Below are 16,676 nucleotides of genomic sequence, written 5' to 3'. Positions count from 1 at the left end.
TCTCCTCTGCTCATGTTAGCATTCAGACTACACTTTCCTTTTTTTTTTTTAGAAAATATTTTTTTTTAAGATTTATTTATTTATTCAGAGAGAGAGAGGCAGAGACACAGGCTGAGGAAGAAGCAGGCTCCATGCAGGGAGCCTGACATGGGACTCGATCCCGGGTCTCCAGGATCACACCCCAGGCTGCAGGCGGCACTAAACCGCTGCGCCACCAAACCGCTGCGCCACCAGGGCTGCCGCCTTTTTTTTATTTTTTCATTTTTTAATTTATTTTTATTTTTTTTAATTTTTATTTATTTATTTATTTTTAAATCCATTCTCTTTCTCTCTCTTTTTTTTTTTTTTTTTAAGATTTTACTTATTGGGATGCCTGGGTGGCTCAGTGGTTGAGCGTCTGCCTTTGGCCCAGGGCATGATCCTGGAGTCCAGGGATTGAGTCTCGCATCAGGCTCCCTGCATGGAGCCTGCTTCTTCCTCTGCCTGTGTCTCTGCCTCTCTCTTGGTGTCTCTCATGAATAAATAAATAAAATCTTAAAAAAAAAAAAGTTAAGGATAATTTTTTTTCCCCTCCTGGGGATCCCTGGGTGGCTCAGTGGTTTAGCGCCTGCCTTTGGCCCAGGGTGCAATCCTGGAGACCCCAGATCAAGACCTGTATCGGGCTCCCTGCATGGAGCCTGCTTCTCCCTCTGCCTGTGTCTCTGCCTCTCTCTCTCTCCCTGTGTCTCATGAATAAATAAAATCTTTTTTTTTTTTTAATAAATAAAATCTTTAAAAAAAATTCCTCCTTTATTTATTTATTTTTAAAGACTCTTTGTTCGAGAAAGAGCACAAGCAGGGTGGAACAGCAGAGGGAGAAGTGGACTCCCCACTGAGCAGGGAGCCCGATGCAGACTCTGCAGACTCGATCCCAGGACCCCAGGATCATGACCTGAGGCGAAGGCAGACACTTCATTGATGGAGCCACCCAGGTGCCCCGCCTTTCTGTCTTTTGGTAAGGAATTAAGGTTTAGTCGGACAGAGGTTCATTGGGGACAATTTTTTCTAAGAGAGAGATGTTATTTCTACTTACCAAGTCCTGAGGGGAGGCCGTTCTAGTCCGGCACTGAGGGGCTGGGGTGGCTCTAGGTAGCTGGGAAGGGGTGGTGGCACCGTTGGCTCTCCTCACGGGCACTCCGGCCAGACACAGGGCTGTCGTGTCAGGTGCACACACACTAAGGTAAGGGAGGTACAAGCACAGAGCAGGGGCTGCCCTGAGCCCACACCAGCACTACTGACCTTTGCCTGCAAGCCCATTGGTTGAATCTAACCATTTGTGGAATGTATTAGTGATGTACCCAAAACAACAAAACTTAGTAGCTCACAGTGTCTGCAAGTCAGAAATCTGGGTGCTGCTTCCCAGGGTTCCCTGCTCAGGGTTTTGCAAGGGCTGTAGGCATCTTGAAGCTCCATAGGGTGGGTCTGATCCCAAGCTCATTCACATGGTGGTTGGCACGATTCAGTTCTTCATGGACTGCTGGACTGAGGGCCTCGGGTCCTCAGGAAATTTTACAGCAGCAACAGAAAATGAACACTATTGAAGAGGAGAAAAATGGCAACAGATACACTTTACTATGGGTTGTTTGCTGATTTTTTTTTTTAATTTTTATTTATTTATGATAGTCACACAGAGAGAGAGAGAGGCAGAGACACAGGCAGAGGGAGAAGCAGGCTCCATGCACTGGGAGCCCGATGTGGGATTCGATCCCGGGTCTCCAGGATCGCGCCCTGGGCCAAAGGCAGGCGCCAAACCGCTGCGCCACCCAGGGATCCCGTTTGCTGATTTTTAAATTAAGCATCTTAAAAAGGTGAAACTGGATTTATAAAGTCATTTTCTTAAGTAGAGAAGGCTATGGCTACTTATTTGGATATAAGTTAAAGATTTTGTTTATTTATTCATGACAGAGAGAGAGGCAAAGACAGGCAGAGGGAGAGGCAGGCTCCATGCTGGGAGCCTAGTGTGGGACTCAATCCCGGGTCTCCGGGATCACACCCTGGATCGAAGGTGGCACTAAATCGCTGAGCCACCAGGGCTGCCCTCTTAATTCCTTTTGAAGTAGAAAGTACAAGTTCACTTCTGTGTCACTACAACTACTGGAGAAATGAATTCCTTTCTTCTTTCTAAGACTCATAGAGAAAGGGAGAGCAAGCAAGCCCTGAAAAGTAGGAAATTAAATGAACATGAAGTAAACAAAAGTTGTCCTCCTGCCCCTCACCTCCTTGCTTTGTTTTCTATTTCCAGCTGTGGAATAGGTGTTTGATTTGGGGTTAGATGCTATATGTAAAATCATGTAAAGTCTGTTCACAATTTGTTAACACTTGACTGGGAATTTATCATGTAGCAGCTGAGAGCTCAGGGTCAGGGCTTGGCATCCTTCCTCTCACCTTCTAAAATGCATTCTCTCAAGGGACACCTGGGTGGCTCAGCGGTTGGGCGTCTGCCTTCGGCTCAGGTCGTGATCCCAGGATCCAGGATTGAGTCCTGCATCAGGCTCCCTGCGAGAAGCCTGCTTCTCCCTCTGCCCGTGTCTCTGCCTCTCTCTGTCTCCTGAATAAGTAAATAAAATCTTTTTTAAAAAATGAAATGGATCATTTGCTAAACCCTGAACACTTGACACTCAAAGTCATAAGCATGAAAATTTATAGGATACTTAATGGACAGAAACGTAGACCTAGGGTGCCTGGGTAGCTCAGTCGGTTAAGCGTCTGCCTTCAGGTCCGTGGTGATCCTGGGATTCTGGGATCCAGCCCCACATCAGGCTCTCTGCTCAGTGGGGAGGCTGCTTCTCCCTCTCCCTTTGCTCCTCCCCCTGCTCTCAACTAAATGAATCTTAAAAAAAGAAGAAAAGAAATGTAGACCTAAATACAGGGATTTGAGTGCCTTGAGTATAGCTGACACCCATCCTTCTGTGCCAAGATATATGGTTCTCCATGTGCCCTGTAGCCTTTTTTTTTTTTTTTTAAAGATTTTATTTATTTACTTATTTTATTCATAAGAGAGAGGCAGAGACACAGGGAGCCCGACGTGGAACTCGATCCCAGGACCCCGGGTTCATGCCCTGGGCTGAAAGCGGTGCTAAACCGCTGAGCCACCCGGGCTGCCCATCCCTGTACCTTCTGAATAGCCTATATCTCGAGTTGAAACCTCAGTACTGCCAGTTAATAACTCTATGAACTTGGACAAGTCACTTTACTTCTCTTGAGCATCAGTGGCCCCATCTGAGTGGGAGTCCTCCAAAAGAATACCTGGCCCACAGCACATGCTCAGGAAATATTTACTGTAATTCCTTTCCTTCCTAGCAGCAAAAACCTGTTCCGGTGAATTACAATTCATCCACTCTACCCATGTTTCTTGCTGAATTACAAAACAAGTTTTAACTTCAGTGCTTTCTTGTACTTAAGCAGTATTGTTTTTATTTTTTATTTATTTATTTTTTTTTAGTATTGTTTTTATAGACCATTTGTCAGGTCCTTAGCTTTGTCTTGCACGATAAATTGAATTTTTTTTTTTTTTACTATAGAAAATTTAGGGTCCCAATCAGTAAACTATTTTGACTGTGTAGCAGTGATATGTATTTTTTTGGCAGACATGCTTTAGGAATTCCAAGGGCAAACGTCCCTTACTGCTTTTTGCAGGTTGCATGTTGGCACTGAAGGGCTGGGATAACTCCTTTTGGGTTCCGAGATGAGTGCCCTATTTGAGAGGATGCATTTTACTTTTTTTAAATATATATATTTTTAATTTATTCACGAGACACACACGGGGGGGGGGGGGGGGGCAGAGACTCAGGCAGAGGGAGAAGCAGGCTCCATGTACGGGGCCCAATGCAGGACTCGATCCCCGGTCTCTAGGGTCATGCCCTGAGCTGAAGGCGGCGCTAAACCGTTGGGCCACTGGGGCTGCCCCAAATGATCCATTTCAAACCGAAATCTCCAAGGTGTGAGGCTGGCAGGCTAACTCTATAATTTAACCAAACAGAGAACTTTTTAGGAAAACTCTAAAGCCCTAAGTGAAGACGCTAAGAATCTGCGGGAGTGGGGCTTGCGAGGGTGTCCAGAGCAGCTCCGGGCCCATCCGGGATCTCGCAGGAGGGAATACTACGAGACAAAAGCCGAGGAGCCAGCGCTTGGCTCAGGACCAGGGGATGGCAGCGCCGCAGAACCCGGAGGCCACGCCAACAGGCAGCTTCCCGGGCTCCACCTCGGCCTGAAGAGCCTGGGGCTCGGGTCCTCGGGTGGGTGTGCCGCCCCCAGCCCACCTACTGATACTCGGGAACCACTGGCGCAGGCTCGTGTTCGAGTTTGCAGAACAACAAACAACGAAGACCTGAAAGAAGCCGTCGGGAGGTTGTCGCAGGAGCGGAGGGAGGCGGCAGGCGAGGCGGGAGAACACCGCCCCCATACGTCACCGGCGGGGCGACGCCGTGACGTCACGGGCCGGGGCGCCGGCGGAAGTGACGCGGAAGGCGGGGCGGCCTGAGAGGGGCTCTCCGGACGCCGGCTGGCATGTCGGCTCTGACGCGCTTGGCGCCTTTCGTTCGCGTTGGAGGCCAGCTGTTCAGAGGCCCCGGCCCGCGGGCGGCTGGAGGCGGTGGAGTCCGTCAGTGAGTGTTGGCCGGGGGGAGGGGCCTCGCCTGCGTCTAACGGGAAACGCCGGTCTTCGGGACGCCCTCACCTTGACGCCGGGCACCCGGGCCGGCCCGGCAGCGACCTCCGCCCCGCGGCATGCTGGGACTTGGAGTCCGGCTCCGCGACGCGGGGGCGGGGGCGGGGCGGGGGCGCCGGGGCGGAGTTGTCTTGGCGGGTGTTAAACCGTGTGTCGGGCCGCTCCGGCCGCAGGGGAGCCTGCCCTCGGGAAATTCCGTTGAACGTGGAGGCTAGCTGGAGCTAATCCGGGAGCGAGAGCGGAAGTCGGGGAGGAGAGGGCGTGCTCGACGGAGGAAACCACCTGTACCGTGTGTCTCCAAGCGCCGGCTGGGAGGCAAGGAGAGGCACAGAGCTGCCCCGGAAGACCTAGGTGTTATTTTTTATTTTGTTTATTTTTTTAAAGATTTTATTTTTTTATTCATGAGAGAAACAAAGAGAGGGGCAGAGACCTAGGCAGACAGAGAAGCAGGCTCCCTGCGGGGGGCCTGATGGGGGACTCGATCCCGGGACCCCGGGGTCACGACCTGAGCCGAAGGCAGACGCCCAACCGCAGAGCCACCCAGGTGCCCCCGGCCTAGATGTTATTTTTTAGAGCAGTGTTAGGTTCACAGCACAATTGACCGGAAGGTACAGAGATTTCCCACAAGTGCATAGCCTCCCCCATAATCACATTCCCCGTGAGAGTGTTCCATTTGGTAGAAGTGATGGACACGTTGTCACCCAAATGCCATAACTTGTATCAGGGTTCACGTTCGCGTGAACAAGAACTGAGAGTGAGCAAAAGAGGAGTGACCTGTGAAGTAGCCCAAAAATTCTACTGGAGAGCATAGCGCTGGGATGCCAAGGGTCAAATCTGCCAAAACCAAATTGGTAGTGCAGAGAGAGTCAGTAAGAGCAGGATAGAAAATAGAACATTTGATTTTTACAGGTGATGTTGCAGCCCCTTAGATCAGGATCTACGTATTCCCCAAGAGGCAGTGCAAGGTAGTGGTTAAAAGCAGGATTCTGGCCCCAAACTGCCTCATTTCAAGTCTCACCTTTGCTACAGTTGAGCTATTTGCCCTTGAAACAGTTTCTTTCTCACTTTCTTTTTTTTAAAGATTTAATTTATTTATTCATGAGAAACAGAGAGAGAGGCAGAGACACGGGCAAAAGGAGAAGCAGGCACCAAGCAGGGAGCCTGACGTGGGACTTAATCCGGTGTCTCCAGGGCCACAACCTGGGCGGAAGGTGGCACTAAGCCACCCAGCTGCCCCCCACCCTTTTTTTTTTGAAGATTCCGTTTCTTGGGGCAGCCCCAGTGTCGCAGCGGTTTAGCATGGCCTGCGGCCTGATCCTGGAGACCCGGGATCGAGTCCCACGTCGGGCTCGAGCCCGCTTCTCCCTCTGCCTATGTCTCTGTCTCTCTCTGTGTCTCTATGAATAAATAAATTTTAAAAATCTTAAAAAAAAATAAAGATTCTGTTTCTTGATTGCCTTCATTTTCTCACTCATATGATGGAGATCATAATTTCAGTTTCCAGGGAACTGAGTGAATAACAATTCTGTGAAGTACCTTAAGACAGTTGCTGCTGCCTAGTAAGGACTTTATGAGTATTGCTTAACTGTTACCAGAGAACTGGGATTTGGGGAAATTAGAGTGACTTGCCTAAAGTTACATATCTGTTAAGCCTATGGAGCTGGGACAGGTGTGGGGTGAAAAGAAGGAAAAGGCCTGAGTGACCCAAACAAGGACAGTGATGGAGAGCCTCCAGCTGTTGCCCTTGACCCTGCATGGGAAAACTGGGAGCACTGCTCTTCACCAGGGCTTTAGAACTTCTGTAACACTTTTTATCTCACAGACTATGTGATAATAAAGTGAATAAGTATGGAGACTCTTCCAGATGCCAGGATACTTTCTAGGTTGTAGGGATAGAGCAGAATACAAGAAAGATAAGGGAGCTTACGTCGAGAGGACACAAGTAGGAGAGAGCATGTTTAGATACTGCTAAGTTAAATGAAGAATTAGAGCAGGGGATTAATCTAGAGAGCACCTGGGCTGGGGCTAGATGGGATGTTGTGCATAGGATGATGTGGCAATGCAGGCCTGATGGTGCTTTGAACTAGGAGCTGAGTGATAAGTCAGGCAAGCAAAGATGCCCGACAGGGCCTCTGATGAGATAGCAAGTGTCGAGGCTCTGAGTGCTGATGATGGACAAGCAAGCCCAGGACGCTGGAATGGGCTGAGCGGAGGGGAGAGTGGTAGAGGTGAGGTCAGGGAGGGGTGGGGGCAGGCTAGTGATGGCCCTGTTAGGATTTTACTTTAAGAATCATGGGATGTGGGATCCCTGGGTGGCACAGCGGTTTAGCGCCTGCCTTTGGCCCAGGGCGCGATCCTGGAGACCCGGGATCGAATCCCACGTCGGGCTCCCAGTGCATGGAGCCTGCTTCTCCCTCTGCCTATGTCTTTGCCTCTCTCTCTCTCTCTCTGTGTGACTATCATAAATAAATAAAAATTAAAAAAAAAAAAAGAATCATGGGATGCCATTGGAGACTTTGAAGCAGGAAAGTGGTATGATCTGGTTTCATTTTTTTTTTAAGTTTATGAAATTTTTTTAGTAATCTCTGTACCCAGCGTGGGGCTTGAACCCATGACTCAGAGATCAAGAGTCACATGCTTTTTTTTTTTTTTTTAAGATTTTATTTATTTATTCATGAGAGAGAGAGAGAGAGAGACACAGGCAGAGAAGCAGGCTCCGACGCGGGACTAGACACAGGCAAAGGGAGAAGCAGGCCCCATGCAGGGAGCCTGACGTGGGACTCGATAACCCGGTCTCCAGGATCATGCCCTGGACTGAAGGCGGCGCTAAATTCCTGAGCCACCAGGGCTGCCCTGGTTTATGTTTTAAAAGTGTAACTTTCATAGAGAGTTATAATGCATTTTTGTGTTTAAACTTGACACTTGTGAATCCTGGGTTGGAATAGCCATTATTTCTTGGGATATTGTTTCTTCCCCATTCTATTTTCTTCTTCTGGCACATGAATTGGGCATATGTCAGGTTTTCTCATGTTCCTAACCTCAACTGCATTTTTTATTTCTAGAAATTGTTTGCTTTTTTTTTTTTAAGATTTTATTTATTTATTCATGAGACACACACAGAGAGAGAGAGAGAGAGGCAGAGACACAGGCAGAGGGAGAAGCAGGCATCATACAGAGAGCCTGACTTGGGACTCGAGGATCCAGGGTCTCCAGGATCACGCCCTGGGCTGCAGGTGGTGCTAAACCGCTGTGCCACCGGGGCTGCCCTCCAAGATCATTTTAAATTAAATTGTTGGCTTGAGGGTGTTTTGAACCTTAGAGGTCCAGCTCAGGTAGTGTGAATTTGGGTGCAAACCCACCTGAGGATTAGCTCCTGGTAACAAATGTCTGCCTGTTCCTTTCTTCGTAACGGGTTTATCTCTCATTCTCTGTAATACTGTGGGGCTGCAGCTTTATTCAGGGGTCTCATAATTAATAGATTCCTTATCTTGCATGGGCCTGAGGCTTCTTCCCCTGCTTCTTACACCCATGTAGTTGTCCCATGTAGAGGTTCAAGGACCCCAGGAATAGCAGAAATTGGGGGATCCCTGGGTGGCTCAGCGGTTTAGCATAGTTTTCCAGGCTGTGTGTTTACTTGGATTTTACCCTTGATAGATTCTTTCTTTACTTTTGTGCCTGGTCAGTTACGTATTAAAAAGGTTTTTTTTTTTTTTTTTTTTAATTCCATCTAACATTGTAGTTGTTTCAATTTGGTGGGTTGTTCAGTATATTTAGTTTGCCATTGTGCTGTAGTAACCTAGTTAGGAACATGACATAGTCAATTAGACACTTGTGGAATCTTTATATTCCTTAATCATGGCAATTCTTATGTCATCCATTCCTTTCTATAACTGCAGCATTTCAAATCTTTGTTAAAAAATTAAGGTTTCCACCTTGGGGTGCCTGGGTGGCTCAGTTGGTTAAGGGTCGACTCTTGATTTCAACTCAGGTCATGATCTCCTCAGGGTCCTGGGATTGAGCATTGTTGGGCCCCCTGCTCTATGGGCTTAGGATTGCTTAGGATTCCCTTCCCCCTTCTCCTCCTGCTTGTGTGCTCCCTGTCTCTAAAATAAATAAAATCTTAAAAAGATTCTCTCTCTGCTCCTCCCCTTTCTAAAAAGATTTTATTTTTATTTTTTTTTTAAGATTTTATTTTGTTTATTCATAAGAGACACACAGGGAGAGAGGCAGAGACACAGACAGAGGGAGATGCAGGCTCCATGTGGGGACTGGATCCCAGGACCCTGGATCATGACCTGAGCAGAAGGCAGATGCTCAACCACGGAGCCACCCAGGTGCCCCTCTAAAAATCTTTTTAAAAATAATCTACCTTGCAGTCAATGACCCACTTCTTTCTTTTCTTTATTTAGAGAGAGAAAGAGTACAGGAGGAGGGGCAGAGGAAGAGAGGGAGAGAGACTCTCAGGTGGACTCCATGTTGAGTGTGGAGCCCGATGTGGTGCTCTGTGCTACAATCCGGAGATCATGACCTGAGCCAAAATCAAGAGTCAGTTGTTTAACCTATTGAGCCACCCAGGTGTCCCTCTTTTTTTTTTTTTTTTTTTTTTAAGATTTTATTTATTTATTTATTTATTTATTTATTTATTTATTTATTTTTAATACAATTCAACTTTTTTTTTCTTTTTTTTTTTTTAAATTTTTATTTATTTATGATAGTCACACAGAGAGAGAGAGAGAGGGGCAGAGACACAGGCAGAAGGAGAAACAGGCTCCATGCACCAGGAGCCTGACATGGGATTCGATCCAGGGTCTCCCAGATCGCGCCCTGGGCCAAAGGCAGGCGCCAAACCACTGCGCCACCCAGGGATCCCAGATTTTATTTATTTATTCATGAGAGACACACAGAGCGAGAGAGAGGCAGAGACACAGGCAGAGGGAGAAGCCGGCTCCATGCAGGGAGCCTGATGCGGGACTCAGTCCTGGGGCTCCAGGATCACACCTTGAGCCAAAGGCAGGCACCAAACTGCTGAGCCACCCAGGGATGCCTCCCCCCCCCCCCCCCCCCCCCCTTTTAAAGTAATTTATCTACCCAACATGGGGCTGGAACTCAAAACCTGGAGACCAAGAGTTGCATGCTCTACCAACTGAGCCAGCCAGGTGTCCAATGACCCATTTGTTTCAAGGAATAGTTAATACAACATGTCACTCTAACAATAATGAGATGTGTAGAGTTCCTGGTAGTGGGTTTGAACTAGAATTCTCAAATATTATTTTAATGAATTTAACTGATAGGCCCTTATAATTAGATTATACTAAAACCTACTAAAGAGGAGGAAGCCTCTTGTTACAGTGTATTGAATTACCATCCCCATGGTTTGTTTGTATAATGCAATATCTATATGCACAGATAGATCCTGAATAAATACTGTTAAATAAAATTGGCATATGATGGCATTACAGAAACAGTGTGATATATTCTTCAGGTTGTAAAGCAATAATTCTTGAGGGAGCCTTTTAAAGTAATACATGGCCAGGGACACCTGGGTGGTTCACTTGGTTAAGCATCTGACTTTGGCTCAGGTCATGACCTCAAGGTCCTGGGATTGAGCCCCACATTGGGCTCTCCACTCAGCGGGGAGTCTGCTTGTCCCTCTGCCCTCCCCTTCACCATGCTTAAAGAAAGATACATAATACTCAGCTATAAAAAAGAATCAGGGGATCCCTGGGTGGCTCAGCGGTTTGGCACCTGCCTTTGGCCCAGGGCGCGATCCTGGAGTCCCGGGATCGAGTCCCGTGTCAGGCTCCCAGCATGAAGTCTGCTTTTCCCTCCTCCTGTGTCTCTGCCTCTCTCTCTCTCGGTCTATCATGAATGAATGAATGAATGAATGAATGAATGAAGAAAGAAAGAAAGAAAGAAGAAAGAAAGAAAGAATCAAATCTTGCAACCACATGGATGGAGCTAGACAGTATTATGCTAAACAAAGTAAGCCAGAGGAAAACATGATTTCACTTATATGTGGAATTTAAGAAAACAAACGAATAAAGGGGGAAAAAAGGCAAATGAAGAAACAGACTTCTAGCTACAAAGAACAAACTGATGGTCACCAGAGGGGAGGTGTGGGGGAATGGAGGAAATAGATGATTGGCATTAAGGAGGGCATTTGCTGTGATGAGCACTGGGTGTGTATGTAAGTGATGAATCACTAAATTCTACTACTGGAACTAATATTACACTGTATTGTAACTAACTGGAATTTATATAAAAACTTAAAAAAATACATAGAGAAAACCCCACGTTCATACCTATGGAAAAATAAAAACCATCTCATACCACTCATAGCTAATTATCAATATTTCATGTAGAGTTTTCCAGATAAAAGTGTTAATATATTGGATAAATACTTACATAAAAATGAAACTATCACTTCAATATGGTATCATGCTGATGGGAATTCTAGTTAACTGTGTCTTCAGTTCATAAAATGAGAAAATTATTAATATTGTTTGTTTATAGGCAGCATATAAGAACTTAGGCTTTGCCTTCAAATAATACCCCAGTGTTTTCATTTGCAAACATTAATAACCATACAATCTATCTCATAGGGTTATGAAAATAAATGATTGCATTTAAAATGGTTCAGGCGGTGTCTGGCACATGGAAGACAGTAAATGATAACTGTTAATAACCTTTTTTTTTTTTTTTAAAGATTTTATTTATTTATTCCTGAGAGACAGAGAGAGAGAGGCAGAGAAACAGGCTCCATGCAGGGAGCCCGATGCGGGACTCGATCCCGGGTCTCCAGGATCAGGCCCTGGGCTGAAGGCGGCGCTAAACCGCTGAACTACCAGGGCTGCCTGTTAATAACCTTTAAGAACGGGACAGGATACTACAAAGGGGAGTAGGTAATACGTATTAGGGACCCATAGATTTTTTAATGTTCACAAATCTACAGCGCATTTTGAAGAAAGTGCAGTTTTGGTAGTTTTTGCTGGATTGAAGAGCATGTTGTTTTCTTTCTTTTTTTTTTTTTTTTTAAAGATTTTATTTATTTATTTGTGAGAGAGACAGAGAGAGGGAGGCAGAGACACAGGCAGAGGGAGAAGCAGGCTCCACACAGGGAGCCCGACGCGGGACTCGATCCCAGGTCCCCAGGATCACGCCCCTGGACGAAGACAGTGCTAAACTGCTGAGCCACCCGGGCTGCCTGAGCATGTTGTTTTCCAAGCTGGTTCTTACCTGAAATGAAATTTGTGAATACATTTTATATAGAAATTCTCTTTAAATTCTATATCCCATTTTTGTATAGTAGAATATGTATAGCTGCTAAATGGAACTTGACAGTAACATCATGAAGTACAAATTTTATTATTTGAGTTAGATTCAGGGATCCCTGGGTGGCTCAGCGGTTGAGTTGTCTGCCTTTGGCTCAGGGCATGATCCCGGGGTCTAGGGACTGGGGATTGAGTCCCACATTGGGGTCCCCCCAGGGAGCCTGCTTCTCCCCCTGTCTATGTCTCTGCTTCTCTGTGTCTCTCATGAATAAATAAATAAATCTTTAAACAAACAAAGTTAGATTCAACCAATAATAATTATAATCTAAGTGAACAAAATGCCTGCAGACCTTATGGATTGTGTCCCACAATTTGTCAACAGAATCTAAATGAAAAAAAAAAAATCCCAAAAGTTGTTCATACTTACTGTTTGAGGCTCTTTGCTTTGTTCAGAACTATTAGCTTTTTTTTTTTTTTTTTTTTTTTTTTCAGAACTATTAGCTTATTAAAAAGGATTTGCTGATGTGCATGGCTGGCTCAGTCCATAGAGCATGTGACTCTTGATCTCAGGGTCATGAGTTTGAGCCCCACATTGGGTGTAGAGATAACTGAAAAAAAAATAAAAATAAAAATAAAAAAATAAAAAAAAAGATTTGCTGAGTCCTTTTTCCCATATAGTGTTCTTTATTAGCAAAGACTGTAATAGAGCAGAAGGCATAATTTGCCTTGGAAATAGATGGCTAAACAGAACAAGATTACTTTGCTGATGTGTTTTTTCGGATAAGCTAAGTGACCTACTACTGTAGGTTCACATTTCTTGACTAAAACTTTGGGGCCAGCACCCTGTTATTAACACGTTCCTATTTCTGCTGTAAAATCCCTGTATAATCAGTAAAGGGAAACAGTCTTTCATCAGTGCAGGCCAGTTTTTGTTGCCAAACAAGTTTAAAAGCAAGCTTATGAAAAATGAGTTTTGAGGCATTATGGAGCTCTGTCAACCTGTATTTCATGGAGGAGATGAGAACTGTTAGATTTTGTTTCTAGATGTAACTCAAAGTTTTAGATGACTTCATGCTTTGAAGGGGTACCAAGTTGCATGACATTTTGTTTCGTCCTGTAGTGCTGGTGGCGATGTGCATATTGAGCCCCGGTATAGACAGTTTCCCCAGCTGACCAGGTCCCAGGTGATCCAGGCCGAGTTCTTCAGTGGCACTATGTGGTTCTGGATTCTCTGGCGTTTTTGGCATGATTCAGATGCTGTGCTGGTAAGTGCAGGAGAATAATTCTAATATATTAATAGAATATTATAATTTAATTAGATTATTATTACTAATATATTAATAGCTCTGCTTTTTTTTTTTTCCTCCCTCCTTCCTGTATGTAGACCGTTTTCCTACCTGGTTATATCCCTTTACCATGTTGTCTTTGTGTATGCAGGAATCCTGTTATTTACAGAAATACATTCTCTCTGACCTTTCCTCCTCACAGGTGTACATGTGGGTAGTCCATCTCTTACGGTTTCTGTTAGGTTGTCATATTTGGAAGGAAGACTTGAAACTAATTCTGAACCAGGGTTCCTAAGTGGGGTTAAGTTTCACACCAAATGTCTTTAAATGCTGACTCATCTCGTCTGTCTAGAGGCCCCGGGCAGCCAGATCGGGGTGGGAGAGATGTGGGCTAATTTGTCTTAAGGGAAGAAGTTAGATCATGGTAACTTTCTGACATGCCATTAGCCTTGGCTAAGCTTTTATCACTTTTACACAGACCCTGTTCCCTGGGAAATTATACCTTGAAGCCATTGAAATCTGCGCTCGGTGATCCAAACAGGATGGGAAAAAAATCTTCAGTGTACAAAGTCTCAGGCGCTTCAGATTGATTCATGTCCTATTCTCTTTGAGTTTATCTGTGCCCGTGTCACCCAGGAGGGAGCTGCTTAGTGTCTGAGTTGGCAGCACAGAGTCACCCCTAACTCACTGTAGGTCAGCTGTCAGGAGTCTGTGTGGCTGCTTGGCCTGATCCAACGATGCCACCACAGACTAGGACTGAAGACGCATGAGGCTCCCAGGTTTCTCCCAGGTCGGCAGTAATGACAGGACACTTTGAGATGTTACGTTTCACCGCAGCTTCAACACATTGTCAAGATGCAGGATATCTTTGCAATCTGTTGTCTCCCTTCTGCCTACCGTCCATCACAGACACACTGAAATGCTGGCTCAGACTGTGGCTCCAGAATGGGTCGGCTTTTACAGTTCGGGCCATAGCCCATCTTGAACAGATTGAAGAACAGTTGGATCATCAGATAGTTAAAGTAGTAATTTGTTCATGTGGCTTTTCAAGGGCTGTGCATATGACAGCCTTACCATATTTGTTTATCTTTTGAATTTAATTCATCATATGGAATATAGAGTCTTTACTTTTTTTTTTTTTTTTAATGGTTGTCACCAGGGTCACTTTCCATATCCGGATCCTTCCCAGTGGACAGATGAGGAACTAGGTATCCTTCCTGATGATGAAGACTGAAAATAAAAGATTGAACTCTTTGCAAGCAGGTATGCCCCTGGTTCCTTTTTAAAGTTGTTTATAGGGCAGCCCCGGTGGCTTAGCAGTTTAGCCCTGCCTTCAGCCTGGGGCATGGTCCTGGAGTCCCCAGATTGAGTCCCACGTCAGGCTCCCTGCATGGAGCCTGCTTCTCCCTCTGCCTGTGTCTTTGCCTCTCTCTCTCTCTCTCTCATGAATAAATAAATAAAATCTTTAAAAATAAATAAATAAATTCATGAGATACACACAGGGAGAGAGAGAGGCGGAGACACAGGCAGACAGAGAAGCAGGCTCCATGCAGGAAGCCTGATGGGGGACTCGATCCCGGGACTCCAGGACCACGCCCTGGGCCAAGCAGCCTCTAAATGGCTGAGCCACCAGGAATCCCCCTGAGACTTTTTTTTTTAAAGTACCAACTGTGCACAGAGATTGCAGTGCTAGATAAGATAGGTACGGAGCTTACAGTTAGGTTGCAGGAATACTGTGTTCCACCCTGAGTGATTGAATGGAAAGTACCAGCATATGGGAATGTTATGATATGGACTTATGTGGAAATTAACCCTAAAAAGTAAAAGGTAATGGCCCTTTCATTTTTCCAAATTATGAATCAGAGTTTTTCTTCTTTCAAAAGGAAAGGTACACTGGGAGTAGGTACTAGGAAGAGGAGTCTTTTCTCCCACAGACCCATTAGGAGTTAAGACATTCTCAAAAAAAAAAAAAAAAAAATCTCATGTAATGTGTTTTTAAATTAGTCCTTGCACATAAATAATTGCCATCACTCAAAATGCCTTGAAAATTATTTATTTTTGTGAATTGTTTGAAAGGCTAGGAAGCATTAAAATGAAAAAAATGGGGAATCCCTGGGTGGTGCAGTGGTTTAGTGCCGCCTGCAGCGCAGGGTGTGATCCTGGAGACCCGGGATTCAGTCTCGCATCGGGCTCCCTGCATGGAGCCTGCTTCTTCCTCTGCCTGTGTCTCTGCCTCTCTCTCTCTGTCTCATGAATAAATAAAATCTTAAAAAAAAAAGTAGCTTATTAACATGAAAATTACAGTTTTGGGGTATGTAAGGGAGAAAGGGAATAGGAAAACCTGTCACCAAAGGGCAGGCAGGTCAGCTGTCTCACAGCCGTGTCCTGTGTCTGGATTTACTCTGGGTAAGTCAGAGGTCCTAGTCCTTACCAGCATCCTGCTTCCCTGTGGTAATGTGCCTGCCAGCACTAACCTCCTCTTCTTTTCTGTGGATTTATTAAGATTTTATTTATTCATGAGACACAGAGAGAGACAGAGGCAGAGACTCAGGCAGAGGGAGAAGTGGGCTCCCTGCGCGGAGCCCGATGTGGGACTCGATCCCAGGACCCCAGGATCATGCCCTGGGCCGAAGGCAGATGCTCAACTGCTGAACCACCCAGGCGTCCTAACATTTTATTTTATTTTTTAATATTTTATTTATTTATTCATGAGAGACACAGAGAGAGAGAGAGGCAGAGACACAGGCAGAGAGAGAAGCAGGCTCCATGCAGGGAACCGGATGTGGGACTCGATCCTGGGACTCCAGGATCACGCCCTGGGCCAAAGGCAGGCGCTAAACTGCTGAGCCACCCAGGGATCCCATGTCCCAACATTTTAAAGATGAGACTGTAAACCTCTGAGAAAGCAAGGTGACTTTGCTTCTCTATAAGACTAACTACTCACGTAATTGATGTTCAGTGAATGCTTGAATAATTGAATGAGTCAAAATTATGAATTTGAATTATTGAAAATAAAAGTACTTAAAGCTTTCTACTTTTGTTTCCCTGCAGGAGCCAGGTGAGAATTTCAAGCAATTACGGACTTCATATTGTACATGAAAGTTGTAAAATTAAAGTGTTTTGGTCAACAGTGAGGAACTGGGTCATGGATGTTTCTGATAATGACAACTACCCCTCTGGATTATTTCCTGTGTTCCCAGCTGCTGTCCTGACAGGTTCCAGGCCCTTTCAGTGGATCCTCTGGGGTACCCCACGGTGTAGACAGACATTAGCTCCACTTCTCAGGCAGTTCAGGCTCAAGGAGATGAAGTAGCTTTGCCTGAGGGTCACACGTTGATGGGCAGCGACGTTAGGAGTTGTTACCAGCACTTACCTGCAGTGCCGTGCAGCCTTCTCCCGGTGGATGTCTTAGTC

At 45.6% G+C, this 16,676-nt stretch overlaps 1 protein-coding gene and 1 long non-coding RNA gene across 3 annotated transcripts; one reads left to right on the top strand and one right to left on the bottom strand.

Moving 5' to 3' along the window:
- Nucleotides 1-863: 863 nt before the first annotated feature.
- On the bottom strand, nt 864-4,752 carry LOC111090233. Of its 2 annotated transcripts, XR_005371240.1 has the most exons (5): nt 4,299-4,752; nt 2,425-2,587; nt 1,365-1,573; nt 1,073-1,214; nt 931-988 (listed from the first exon to the last, which is right to left on the bottom strand). It is a non-coding gene; the product is annotated as an uncharacterized LOC111090233 (long non-coding RNA). The 2 variants fall into 2 exon arrangements; XR_005371239.1 differs by having other exon boundaries at nt 864-1,214.
- NDUFB2 (NADH:ubiquinone oxidoreductase subunit B2) lies at nt 4,483-16,396 on the top strand. Its single transcript, XM_038559391.1, has 4 exons — nt 4,483-4,643; nt 13,097-13,241; nt 14,422-14,525; nt 16,314-16,396. The coding sequence occupies exons 1-3, from the start codon at nt 4,546-4,548 to the stop codon at nt 14,494-14,496; spliced, it is 318 nt and encodes a 105-aa protein (XP_038415319.1). The 5' UTR covers nt 4,483-4,545; the 3' UTR covers nt 14,497-14,525; nt 16,314-16,396.
- Nucleotides 16,397-16,676: the final 280 nt, after the last annotated feature.

Source organism: Canis lupus, chromosome 16 (assembly GCF_011100685.1).
Source record: "Canis lupus familiaris isolate Mischka breed German Shepherd chromosome 16, alternate assembly UU_Cfam_GSD_1.0, whole genome shotgun sequence".
NCBI lineage: Eukaryota > Metazoa > Chordata > Mammalia > Carnivora > Canidae > Canis > Canis lupus.
Note: the sequence above shows the minus strand (reverse complement) of the source record. Positions and strands in the feature narration are given on the sequence as shown.